Source organism: Cimex lectularius, unplaced genomic scaffold (genome assembly GCF_000648675.2).
Source record: "Cimex lectularius strain Harlan isolate CLEC.00 unplaced genomic scaffold, Clec_2.1 scaffold20, whole genome shotgun sequence".
NCBI lineage: Eukaryota > Metazoa > Arthropoda > Insecta > Hemiptera > Cimicidae > Cimex > Cimex lectularius.
The window spans coordinates 1,719,271-1,732,373 of record NW_019392641.1 but is presented as its reverse complement, the minus strand read 5'-3'; the positions used below and the strand labels follow the sequence as shown (position 1 = coordinate 1,732,373).

The window sequence follows — 13,103 nt, the reverse complement described above, 5'->3', positions numbered from 1 at the left end:
ACCGCAAAGCTTTGTTAAGGGCTTCCGCGTGAATTCCCAAGTGGTTATCCTCGTAGGAACCTTCACAGATAGGATCTGAGGTCCCGACGTCAAAATTAGAAATAATATGGCTTTATAACAACCACTAATAACATGGATAATTCAAAGATGACTCAGTTTATAGGTTATGCATTGAAGAGAAAGATCCATCCATATTATCTTCGAATGCGAAACTCCTGCTTAATGGACACATAACCTAGGGTCTTTTTAAAAAGATCATCAGGTTCTACAATCTGATGATGAACTATAAGCTCGAAATCCGGATCGTTGAAAACAACAAACTGTGAGTAGGAACTATCTTTTTAAAAAGATTGAACAACACACTCACTTCACCATTTATCATTTCTAATAACCTGGGGTTCTAAAATAACCCGGGAAAAATATTAGCAATAATGATTATTTGGAGATCGTGAGATGGGGGTCTGGTGTGATGTAGATTTCAGAAAAACATTTCTTTATTGTGCTAACGTTTCGATCTTTATTGAGATCATCTTCAGCGCCTGGGATGTATAAACATTGATTACATTATACAAAAACATGTGTAAGCGTGTCTCTTCTGTTTTGGGCCCAACCCTGAATTCGGAGAACCGAAAACAAGGTCCCAGAGGTTTTCTTATGATCGGACCTGACTACATTAATTTAATTTAATGATCAGGCACCTTTTTTTGATATACAAAATTCCAATATTCAATTCAAACCAAAATAAATACGAGACCAAAATATTAATTAAATTTAAATCTTTTATTACAATTTATTTTCAAAAAAGATTATTTTTAATTTAAATAATCTTTTATTCTATAATAAAACCTATTTCAGAATCTACAAACATTAATTTTAAAATCGACGTTAATTCTCGTTTTATAAAGAAAAGTAAAAGTAAAGAAAATTATTATTATTAATTTTTGACCACCAATTAAAAAATATAATTAATATTTTAACATAACTTTTAAAATCAAATGCTCTAGCAAATATAGTTTTCTTTATAAAAATATATTTTTTGCGACAACCAATTAGTTTTTTGACGTCTAAATATAAAATTTACTCACTTGAATTGTGTGCACACCAAAGTTTTCTTTATTACAAATAGATAGCTCTTAACCCATGGAAGACAGAAAGGGAATTTTTTTTTGAATGAAAAAATAGCCCTTTCCTAGCCCCTACTCCTTTCACTGTCAGATGTGTGTGGAGGGGCATGGCGTTACATTCAAATCGAAACGTGACACATGTAAGATGTGAAAATGAATGTGTATGTGAAGATGTGAACAATGATGTACGCAATATAGAAATTTTAGGTTTAATCAAAATATTTGTATTCACTCAGTGTGTTTTCTTTGTAGACGTGCCACGGTTGTGTGTCGTGTTGCAAATGTTAGTAAGTCGTACGATATTAATGTTTTTTGTTTATATATGTTTGATTTTGAAAGAGTGGGGACGGAGGTAAGGATATAAATTCATTTTTCTATGAGGAGTCGGCTTCTTTGTGGTGAAAGAGACCGGCAATGGAAAAAACGGTAACGGTTTGTCGTTCGGGCCTAATTAGCTTTTCAGGATTATTATAGAAGGGATTATTAGGGAAAGGAAGAATAAACTGTTGGGCATTTAGACTATGAATTTAGAATTGCTTGATGTGTGGAGTGTAATGATAGTTTTATAATCTCTTGACTTTGAGTATGCCATGCGAGGTTGACACACTCTTGTTACATACACTTTTGCGCCAGAGGCTGACTGGTGTCCGGTATAATTGAGAAGTTATCATTCCTTAATAATAAATAGATACAAGAGTAGGAAAGCCATCAGGGATGAGAATGGTATTAGAACACGGAACAACCATTTGGTCTCCCAGTTTTGTATTTATTACTATTTATATATTTTATTGATTTATTATTTATTATATATTTTATTTAAACTTACCCGACGTGGTGATGGTGCTTGAATTAAGAAATAAGGCGCTAAAGTTATACCATGCGTGAATTTAGATCTGTGTTGCCGGATGGTATAACCGAAGCGCCGTTTTCGTCAGTAAATTAAAAACTAAATCTCTCCCCTCTTTCTCATAATATATGTACATATATATTCTTTACAGATAATTCAATTTATTTAAAATTTAATAATTTATTGTAAACTTAAACTGTATTATTAACAAATAACATAATGTCAGAATAATAAAATCGAAACCAAACATGTAAGAATCTTTTGTTTTTGTCATAAATGCTGCTTAATGTGATATGAAATGTATTATTTACCTTTTTTTAGAGAGGAAATTTAGGGTAATGAACTGAATTAAGCTTAAAACTGGACTGTGGGTCGGGGAAACGGTCGTTATAAAGTTTCATAATTTACATAAAAGATAAATTAGGAAAATTGATTTAAATTGAACTTGGTAACAAACTCGTTCGGTTTGAAAAAGGAGACATTGATTTTATACCATTATCTTATTTTTTTGTTTTTGTTTGTTAAAAAAAAGGATGTTGTTGACGAGCAAGCAGTCTGTATTCTTTAAAAAAAAACAAATTAAAAACATAATCCTTCATACTGGAATTATCTCCAAAGCTGTATTGTTCGACGTACAGCTGTTTAAATTGAGGACACTAACTNATATAATTTGTACTATTACATATATTATAATATATGTAATTTATTACAATATTATTGTATTATAATATTATTATATTATATATTATTTGGAGATCGTGAGATGCGGTCTAGTGTGATGTAGTTTTATAAAAATATTTTCTTTATCGTGCTAACGTTTCGACCTTTATTTAGATCATCTCCAGGGCCTGGGATTTACTGACAGTGTTTGGGTTATACAAACACATGTAAGATGTAAAAATGAATTTATACAATGATGTAGGCAGTATAGTAATTTTAGAATTAATTAAGATTTTCAGTTGAGATAAAAAAAGTCAATGTCACGAGCGGGATTCGAACCCACGACCTTCGGCTAGATACGCCGCTGCTCTACCACTTGAGCTATCGTGACCTCGATCCACTCGCACCCTAACTTTCCATCTCAACCACACCTTTCGAATTTTCCCTCCTTTTTGCCATTTTTCGAAACCTTTCGAATCCCTCTCGTGCCTTTGACTTTTTTATCTCAACTGAAAACCTTAATTAATTGTAAGATATTAATTGGTCAAGCAGACCACGAAACTAGTGAAATTAAATAGAAATTTTAGGTTTATTCCATGTATTTGTACTCACTCAAAGTGGGTGTTTTCTGTGTAGATGTGTCACTGCTGTGTGCCGTGTTGGGAATGTTACTGAGATAAATGTTTTTTGTTTATATAACGTGAAATTTTCATTAATATATACAAATGTATACAAAAATATATAAAAATCAAGTTATATTACAAGTGGGTGGAATTTTTTTTCTGTTAGTGTATATGTTATTTCGAAAAATACTGTTCGTTAAAAATACATTTACCCTTGTTGAGTCTTCTTCCCGTTTTGTATGATCGGCTATGAACCTGACGCCATCGATCGCTTTGTGCAGTTCCGGGCAGTGGTGCCAGTGGAGCCTGGAGACGGATCCGCAGGCCGGAGGAGGGATGTCGTCCGGAAGGGGCGGCAGAGCCGGGGAACCGTGTATCCTGCAGCTGGAACCGCTGAGCCCGCCGGACAACTCCATCTCCCTCCTCGCCCTGGTCACCTCGAAACACTCTTCGCCGACGAACACCCCTCGTTCTGTGTCCTCGATCCCGGACGGACCGCTCCCGGCCGCGAACCTCGGCGCCCCCGGATAGTCGAGGTCTTCGAGAGGCGGGAAACCCTCCTGGGAGCCCTCGACCAGCCTGGACGCGGAGTCGTGCGTGTACAAAGAGGGGTCCCTCAGCTCCAGCCCGTTGCACGTCCGTACCATTATCCTCTGCGATCCGGTGACACTGTCCGACAAATAGTAACCGTTGCTGTAAACATAGTCCTCATTAATATTTATCAACGTTATACTAAAAAAAGGTCTATCTAAATATCCCAGTTGCCGCAAGACAGCAAGTTACAATAAATTGCTCGCAAATCAATGTGAACCGTTTATCGAATATCTCCTTTTTTAGAAAGAAACATAAAATCATGCTTGGTCCACCATGATTTTGCGAAGGCGACGGCTTTGTGAAGTCCTGGTCAGCGTTGATTACCGACGTAGAAGGTGTGACTGCAGACAGACGAAAAATCATGAACAAATTGTATCACGCTTTCCTCGATATCATACACATCGCTGTACAATTTTAGTTTGAAAGTCGACATCAATTTGTGAGCAGTTTATTAAAGACGAGTGCAATTTTATTACGATACTTGTTCTACATCCTCTGAACTAATGGCAGTCATAGCTGTACGTCTACGCAACGAAGGAGCAGGCTTTATGTAAGCTCTACATGGCGAAGTACCAAAATGAAGTTAATCTCTTTATACCTTCTCCGGTCGATTTGATATTGAGGCCGTCTCATGACAAGCAGCCTGGGCAGAATGTGGATGAACACCCTTTTTACCCAAGGTGACATCGTGTGCGTCTGCGGCGACCTGAAGTGCACGTTCAACACCACCACCGTAACGCATATGCTGTGAATATAAAATCAAGTAAAAACCCATCCTATAATATTAAGCACTACCTTAATTTACCTAAACGTATCCAAAATCATTGTGAAAAGTACAAATTTCCCCAAGAGAGGCACAACGAGTGAGGTAGGTGGAATAATTTCAGCCAACAGCAAGAAGAACACAGTCAACGATAGGAGGATGGATATGGAAAGACTAACCTGCACGCAAAGAGAGTTTTTATAAAAGATTCTTATTTTACCTTTTAATTCCAGAATCGTAAACTCTCCACCTTTTCACCGCTGTCGGATGGCAGATAAAAGACTAGCACTGTCAGAAAGGAGATCCCCATGCAGGGTATGATGAGGTTGACGGTGTAAAAAAGCGTCTTCCTCCGCATAGTGATATTAAACGTAATGTCCAGGTAGGGTTCATCACAGCAAGTGTAAAACTTTTCGTGTCTGAAACATTCAATCCTGCTTTGAGACTTTCAAATTAAATAAATATTTGATAAATTTAATAATTAACAGAGAAACTCTTTAATCTTAGTGAGAGGATTCAAGTTTAAAACAATCTCGAAAGATCTATCAGCCTTAAAAATGTAATAATAATAATAAAAAAACCTTATACTATAGTTTATTTTGATGTTAAAAAAAAATTGAAATTTGAAAATGTTCCGTTTTTAAGTTTGGTTACGTAACGTGTCATTTGGTAGTTTCCAATCCGTCTTGTGTACGTATTCATGACGGTTAGGTCTGTCAGAATGCGTATCTGTATTTTGACAAGTCTAGGGATATAAGCAGGGTGAGGCAACACAAACCCACCAATAAAGATGAATAAAACGCCAAAACGCATCTGACAGACCAAATAGGAAAAATAGCAACCAACCTCCATTTTACTATGGGTAGCATTTGTATATTTTTGTGTAAAAATTTGTCGCAAGCTCCATAAAATTTTCCTAATTTTAGTCGGGTAATCTTAGTAAATATTACTTTATTAATTATTATTACTATATTTACTATTATTAATTATTTTGAACAAGCAGAGATTTATTTTGTAGTTTTGACGGTTCCGATCTCCTATGCACATTGTACAGGGATATAAACAGGGCGAGTATTAAGACCTAACCAACTTTAAAAATTAAAATTCATTGAAATATTAAGAAGTTTGATCGTTTCCGATCATTCAGGTTATTTCCTGACTGGTTTGATCTATTAGATGCGAATCAGATTTAGCAATGTTCTACCTCTCTACCATTTTGCCTAACGGGAACATTTGTCTTATTTTTGTATAAAAATATGTTGGAAATACCATACCACAATTTTAGTTTTATAAGCATTGTAATTTACTGCAATTAGAGCAGCATGGAACTATTTTGTAGTTTGGTCGCGTCTGATCCTTATGGTCTTTCTATTCTCGCTGATTTGGTTTTTGGGGATCAACAAAAATCTACTAATGAAAATGGCGAAAATGCCGTAAAGCGTCAGACGGAAAAAACAGCAAGAACAAAAAAAAACGAAAATGGTATCGTGTGGTTTATTTTTGTGTATAAATTGGTTGAAAACGCCACGCCCAAGTTTTTGTTATTTTAATTAGGTAATCTTAGTTTATATTGCAGCAATAATAGTAAATTACTACAATATACAGCTTGGTCATTCTAATCTTCTTATCCTTGCTGTTTTCGTCTGAAGTCGCGCATCAGTATTACGCAATGATCAGGGATATAAGCAGGGTGCAGCACCACTAAAAAATGGCGAAAATGTCGACATTTATGGTCAAGCAGTGAACTGTTTTGTAGTTTGGTTCTATTGGCCTTCATACCTGGCTCGCTGGTTTGGTATGTACCTTTTGTACTTTTCGTAAATGTATTACGCAATGTTCAGGGATATAAGTAGGGCGAGGCTTAAATTAACACCCAGAACTAAAATTAGAGAATAATAGACGAGCATCAGACACACAAAAACATCACAAATAGTCAAACGAAAATGACTAATCTGCATTTCATCATTTGTAATGTCGGACATTTTTATGTGCAAAAATTTGTTGAAAACTCTAACTTAAATATTTCTTGCAAGTTTTATTGTGTAATCTTAAGTAGTTTGTTGTGAAATACTAAGTAGTTTGATAGTTTTCGATCATACTCTTCTCCTTATTCTTATTGTATGTCGCCAACTTCAGTGAGAGTTTGAGAAACAAGCTGGGTGAGGCAGCAAAGCACAAACACAAAAACAGAACAATGTTTGAGACTGGGAGATACACAAGTCGCAAAACAATACTCATAAACCCAAAGAACTGGTCCGTCAGACGTACATGGGCATGTCGCTTCAATAAAGATCTGGGTTATAAGCAAGGTGAGGCATCTCCTCACGGCAAAAAATATAGAGCTCATCCCTTTGCTCCAAAACGAAAATCTCACAGTGGAATATCCGCCACAGCATGAAAAACGTCAAATTTTTTAATCAAAACATTCCTCATTATTAACAAATAAAATCGTTTCAGCATTGCAGTGCAAAACAGGGTAAACTCCGGTTATTAGTTTAAAATATTTGTAATTTTGCGCATTACAACGTTTAAACCAATTAAATAAGATTAACACAAGCAAAATTACATAACTAGAGTCAAATATTTTAATTGGAGTTGTACTCAAAGATCCACATTACAAGAATTTAATTAAATGTTAATTGAGATCGGAATGAGAAACGCCTGTACTACGAGAACTGTTTTACAGTTTCAAGTAATTTTAGACTAACTCAGTTTTACCTAACAATGTATGTTTCATATTCTTGTAAATCGTGTAAGATTTCATTTTATCTGAACACCAGTCAAAATGTGCTCAAAAGAACAAGAAATAACGATATCGTTATTAATAAAGAGAAGAATAAAAATTCACCTGACGGCAGGAACTTCGAGAATGTCCCATTCAACGGACGTGTAGAATTCGGAAAGGTCCACTCCTATGGCAACTACGTTCGAATCCTTCACCTCGTCCACGTGTCTGAGATCGACCTGAGAAAAAAACAAGTCAACAAACAGTTCAGAAAGCTGAAATTTTAACTCAAAACCAAAATATATTCAACATTATTTAAACAAAAAAATCTGTTGTTATCTAAACGAAATCTATTTCCGTGAATAAAATGTAGAAAGCCCACGCGAATTTTGTTGTGCCCCTTTGCGAGGAAAGGGAATAAGTTATGTTTGGCAAATGACCGTGAGGAATAGGGCGGCTTCGTTACGACGGGCAACCGTCTTGAAAAAGTCCCCAACTTTTCCACCGTCTCACTCAATTTTTCTTGAGTCAAAGGTAGTTTACCTCTGGGAACAAAGCGTGCCTGGCTTGAGTCCAGTCTTGGAGGAATTCGGGTCATCCCCCAACGGTAAACATATACATCATCTCCTTTTGAAAAGATTTCACCAAGTAAACTAGATTTTTAGCCCACCCTTTTCCCCCCTCGGCGCGACGTCGACAATAACAACGGCTGTAACAATATGGTCATTAACCGTGACGATAATAAAAGGCGTTATGGTTGGACTGTGAAAATTGAAGAATAATCTCGTTTAATTTTTTTGTTTAATACAACTGTTTTGTCAAATATAAAATAAACAGAAATTTTCTAACATTAGCATTCTTGCATAAAAATCATAACGTTCTCTATATTAAAAATGTTAACATTGAGTATTTATTTTTAATTATAATCATTTGGCTATGGTAACGAAAAATTCGAATGCGATAAATTTCAATCATTGAAATCGAAATCATTGTTTTAAAAAATATCGTTAAATAGATACTACGTTTACGGCTTGAATTAAATTAAGCCAATTAAATCTAATAATCGGGAGATAAACATTATTATTTCATGGCCACAACTCAGGAATAAATAATTAAAATGTAATCAATGATCAATTATTATTAATGTTACTCGAACGATTAGAGTTTGTAGCACAAATTTATTATTAGCGAGTTTGGATGATTTTTATGCGCATAAATATATATATTTAATATAAATATATATCTCTTATTTAATATAAATGTGCAAAAAGTTGGCATTATCATTTATCTAAATTTAGGTTAATAGATTTAACTTGAAAAATGGCAAGAAGGCTTAAAGTAAATTATCAGGTCAAACTATGTACTTATGATGAGTTACCGGAAAAACATGGAGAAGTAGAAGTTTGTTCTTGGTTATTGGGATATAAAAAACTCATTAACAAAATCAAATAGGTACATTTTGTTTGCTGAAAACATGTCAGTAGAAATAAACGCCAAAAAATATTAAAAAATGTAAATAAAAAGCTACGGCTTTCGAATCGAAGAAAATCAGATGAAAGAAGCATCAAATCGCCAGATGTTGACGTCCTTCAGGAAGAAACTGTTCCAGATGTTGCGCTCGGTCACCAAAGGGCCGAAAAGAGAAGTGACTTTATTCACATGTTAAGCCAGAATCCACGGCCGCTTTTCCCCGGCATTCCTCGGGTCGATCCCCATCGCAGCAGACGCACCGAACACAAATTTCAAATGTTATAAATACTTCCATATTTAAAAAAAAAAACTCGTACTGACATCAACTTTACATAAATAACACATTTTTTCGAAAAATAATATTGTATATATTCACTAGTGTTCGTGGTCCACTTGACCAATTAATATCTTTCAATTAATTAAGGTTTTTAGTTGAGATAAAAAAGTCAGTGTCACGAGAGGAATTCGAACCCACGATCTTCTGCTAGATACGCCGCTGCTCTACCACTTGAGCGTGACCTCGATCTCAGAGCAGGTCAAGTGGTAGATCAGCGGCGTATCTAGCCGAAGATCGTGGGTTCGAATCCCGCTCGAGACACTGACTTTTTTATCTCAACTAAAAACCTTAATTAATTGAAAGATAATTAATTGGTCAAGCGAACACTAGTGAATTTAATAAGTTAAAATGAAGTCTACCTTTACTAAAGTTCTCCGTGGCAATTTCATTTGACGCCGAGAATCAAATAGATCACACTACATATGAAAAATGGCAAAAAGGAGGGAAAATTCAAAAGGTGCGGTTGTGATGGGAAGTTGGTGTCCGAGTGGATCGAGGTCACGATAGCTCAAGTGGTAGAGCAGCGGCGTATCTAGCCGAAGATCGTGGGTTCGAATCCCGCTCGTGACACTGACTTTTTATCTTAACTCAAAACCTTAATTAATTGAAAGAATTGTATATATTAAAAATAACATTTTAAAGTTAATAAGTTAATTATTTTTTTGGAGTGTTTTATTATTGTTGTTTTATTCACATATTTAGAATTATAGTCTTAATGAAATTGAAGTGATTTACAATACAATTAAGGCTACGGTTACTATGAATGCGAATTCTGACGAAAATTTGTTCTGTCGAGTTCTGACAAGTTCATCCGAACAAATAAATACTTGTTTTCCAATGAAAGTATTTATTTTGGCTGCGAAGTGCATGTGTTTATATATAATAAGAGAATCGAATCCCGATTAAACGACATTTGAAAAAATGGCAAAAAGAGGGCAAAGGTTTGAGATAGCTCAAGTGATTAAAGTAGCGGCGTATTGAGCAGACGAATCCCGCTCATGACACTAAAGATTAATATAAAGCAAGAAATCGTGAGTTACAATTACCTTAGAACAAATTAAAAGTATGAAATACCAGTTGATTAGAATGGCTACCCAACTCAAGACTATCATGTACTTTGAGCAAGTCTTTTGTGATTATTCCCTTACTAAGCAAAATAGTTCCTTCAAAAAATTAACAAAACATACTTTTTTTATTACATTTATTTGATATTTACAACTACAAGTGATATATTAAGTAAATATGTTCGTATATGTTGTATTATCATTTGAGGCTCTTGTAGGAGAAGTTTCCCCTTCACACTGATATCTTGTTCAGTCTTTACTCAATGAGAAGGTCTCGGGGCCACTTTCGCTTTAATCGTCTTGGAGGATTTTCAGATATTCCAACCGGAAGTGATAAATGTCGTACGAATAGATTACTGTGTGTGTTCAGTGATTGGTGAAATTTTTTATAGCGGGTTTTGATGAGTTCATGTACAAACGGGATGTGTAGATCGTTATGAATAGTGTAATTTGAAACGTAAACAGGAGCATTTATAATTTGACGGAGAATTTTAGATTGGATTTATTGGAGACGCTGGGAATTGGAAGCCTTGGTTGAGCCCCAGACTTCACAACCCCAGAGAAGTCTAATCACTGTTTTATAAATTAAAAGTTTGTTTTCAATGTCTAATTTTAATCGTGAGTCAAGTAGTTTTTTTAACAATTTATAACGTCGGTTGGTTTGCTGTTTTTTCAGTCCTGTGTGGGGAAAAGTCCATGAAAAGTCCAAGATAACGCACAAGGTCAGTGGTAGGCAATGGAATTCCATTTATACTCACCGCAGGACAGACATTTTTACGTGAGGTAAAATTTATCTGTGCGCTTTTCGTTAGGTTTATCTTTATTCTCGACTTTGTGAACCATACTGTAAATTCATTCAGGTGTTCAAAACATACAAAAGAATTTATACATGCATTGGCTCAAGCGGTTAACCCAACAGAGTCATTCTTGTTATTGATGCGGGTTTTAAAATCTCCCCCCCCTTTGAATTGGAATATTTCCCGGAAATACGCAATCCACTTTTGCGAAAATGTACCAAAACTTTTAGGTCTCATTTGAATAAATAAATTTGATACTATTAGCTATTACTTTGGCATTAAGAAAATGGTTAGGTCTCTTATTTTATTAAAGACAAAGGGGTTACTATTTAAACTGTTTTTTAATAACTTTCGGTTATCGAAAAAAATGAGTGTTGCATTGAAAAAAGCCACCCTGTAAATATAATTGTATACGAGTTTTAAAAACAAGCTTTTCAAATATATAACGTTTTGGAATAATTAATTATTTTTTTGAAACTTCGATAGTAACTGTCCTACCGAGGCGGATACGGCGTTAAGGACCGACACTTCCGCAACACTTACAAACATTGCCGGTTTAGTATATCTGTTCAATTTTACACCTTAACACGCCGATTCCTATGCTCAATCTGGACGATTTATTATCAAACAGTTTCGCTTAATTAATAGACCAATTAGTTATTCTTTTCATCTAAGGTTTTTGGTTGAGATGAAAAATTAGTGTCACGAGAGGGATTCGAACCCAGGACCTTCGGCTCAATACGCCGCTGCTCTAACCACTTGAGCTATCGTGATTTTGATTCTCTCGGACACCTCTTTTTCCCATTTTTCAAATGTTGCGTTATCAGGATTCGATTCTCAGCGACTTATGAAGTGGCCACGGGAAGCTATTAAATAAAGTAAATACTTCTTTTAATTATTAAATTAATCCATATTCGTTTAGTAGCCATAATTGACTATATTCATTATTCCAATTAATTATTCTTTTCATCTAAGATTTTAGGTTGAGATGAAAAATGTAGAGAGCATTCTTGACAAATGAACAATATACTTGGCCAAATTTTGACAATGCTGAATCCAAAATGTTATATCAAAATCTGTTATTAACATATATTCCAATAAAGGCAAAAATAAAGGATTATCTAATACCTCCGTCATGTCTTGTTTACGCCTGAATTTAAATTTTATTTTTTGTTTTAATTTAAGTTGAGTTTGTTTGGTCTCGTTGCCACGGGAAAAGAATGTTTACGCCTCCCGTTGCTATGGGAACCAAATGTTATGCTTTTGGTTGCCATGAGCACCAGTGTTTACACGTCGCCGTTGCTACGGTGAATTGTTTTGTATTTTTCATTACCATGGAAACTTCTTTTTTTTGTCAAGTCCAGTCAACTGGACCAGTCGCGTCTCAACCGCCAAGATGACAGCATACGCTCTGTTTCTTACATTTAGATGTTTCAGGCAGTAATTTTATATAAGTTATTTTGTATTATAAATCGATAGTTCAACGTTCTGTACTGTTCAACAATACGGGCGTTATTATTATTATTCGTCCGCCGCACTAAATCAGTTGTATTCTGTGTCTTGATTCACAACGACCGCACGCCTGACATCTTCCCGCACCGCAGCTGAAGTGGACCCGACTTCATAATCTTTCCCGCACAACCGCAAGGCCACGTCACATCTATACATCAAGAGTACTCACAAGAGAACTTTTAGTTTAATTTAAATATATATACTTTTTTTTTGTATCTTCATTTTAACTTAGTTTTTTCTTTCTTTTCTAAATTCATTGAAGAGCTCTTCCGTTATTTCTCTGTTTAATTAATTTTTTAATTTAAAACTAATACTATAATTTTATTTGATAGTATTATTATTACAATAAGAAACTAACTTTGTTTACCTTTGCCGTAACTTTTTCTTTAATATATTTGTTATTTCTATTAGATAACATTTTATTTGCATGTTATTGCCTATTAACGCTATCTTTAAGGATTTTAATATACAGAAGCTCTACATCTAATCAGGTGAGTGATTTGAGTGGCAAAGTGTCGTAAAATAGATCTGACAACACATTTGGGAAAAGGATTACCTCCCACAATCGGACGAGGTCGCTGAATACC

General features: G+C 34.9%; 1 protein-coding gene across 3 annotated transcripts in view; it reads right to left on the bottom strand.

Annotated features, from left to right (window-relative positions):
- LOC106661487 (acetylcholine receptor subunit alpha-like) overlaps nt 1–13,103 on the bottom strand; it is a 356,838-nt gene that overhangs the window by 834 nt on the left and 342,901 nt on the right. For 2 of the 3 annotated variants that reach the window (XM_024229480.1, XM_024229485.1), the window contains 5 exons: nt 7,460–7,575; nt 4,862–5,030; nt 4,654–4,790; nt 4,447–4,593; nt 3,467–3,947 (listed from right to left, as the gene is read on the bottom strand). In XM_024229480.1, the coding sequence (XP_024085248.1) occupies nt 3,467–3,947; nt 4,447–4,593; nt 4,654–4,790; nt 4,862–5,030; nt 7,460–7,575 (1,050 nt within the window). The remainder of the gene's footprint in view (nt 1–3,466; nt 3,948–4,446; nt 4,594–4,653; nt 4,791–4,861; nt 5,031–7,459; nt 7,576–13,103) is intronic. The other variant, XM_014384928.2, reaches the window with a different exon arrangement.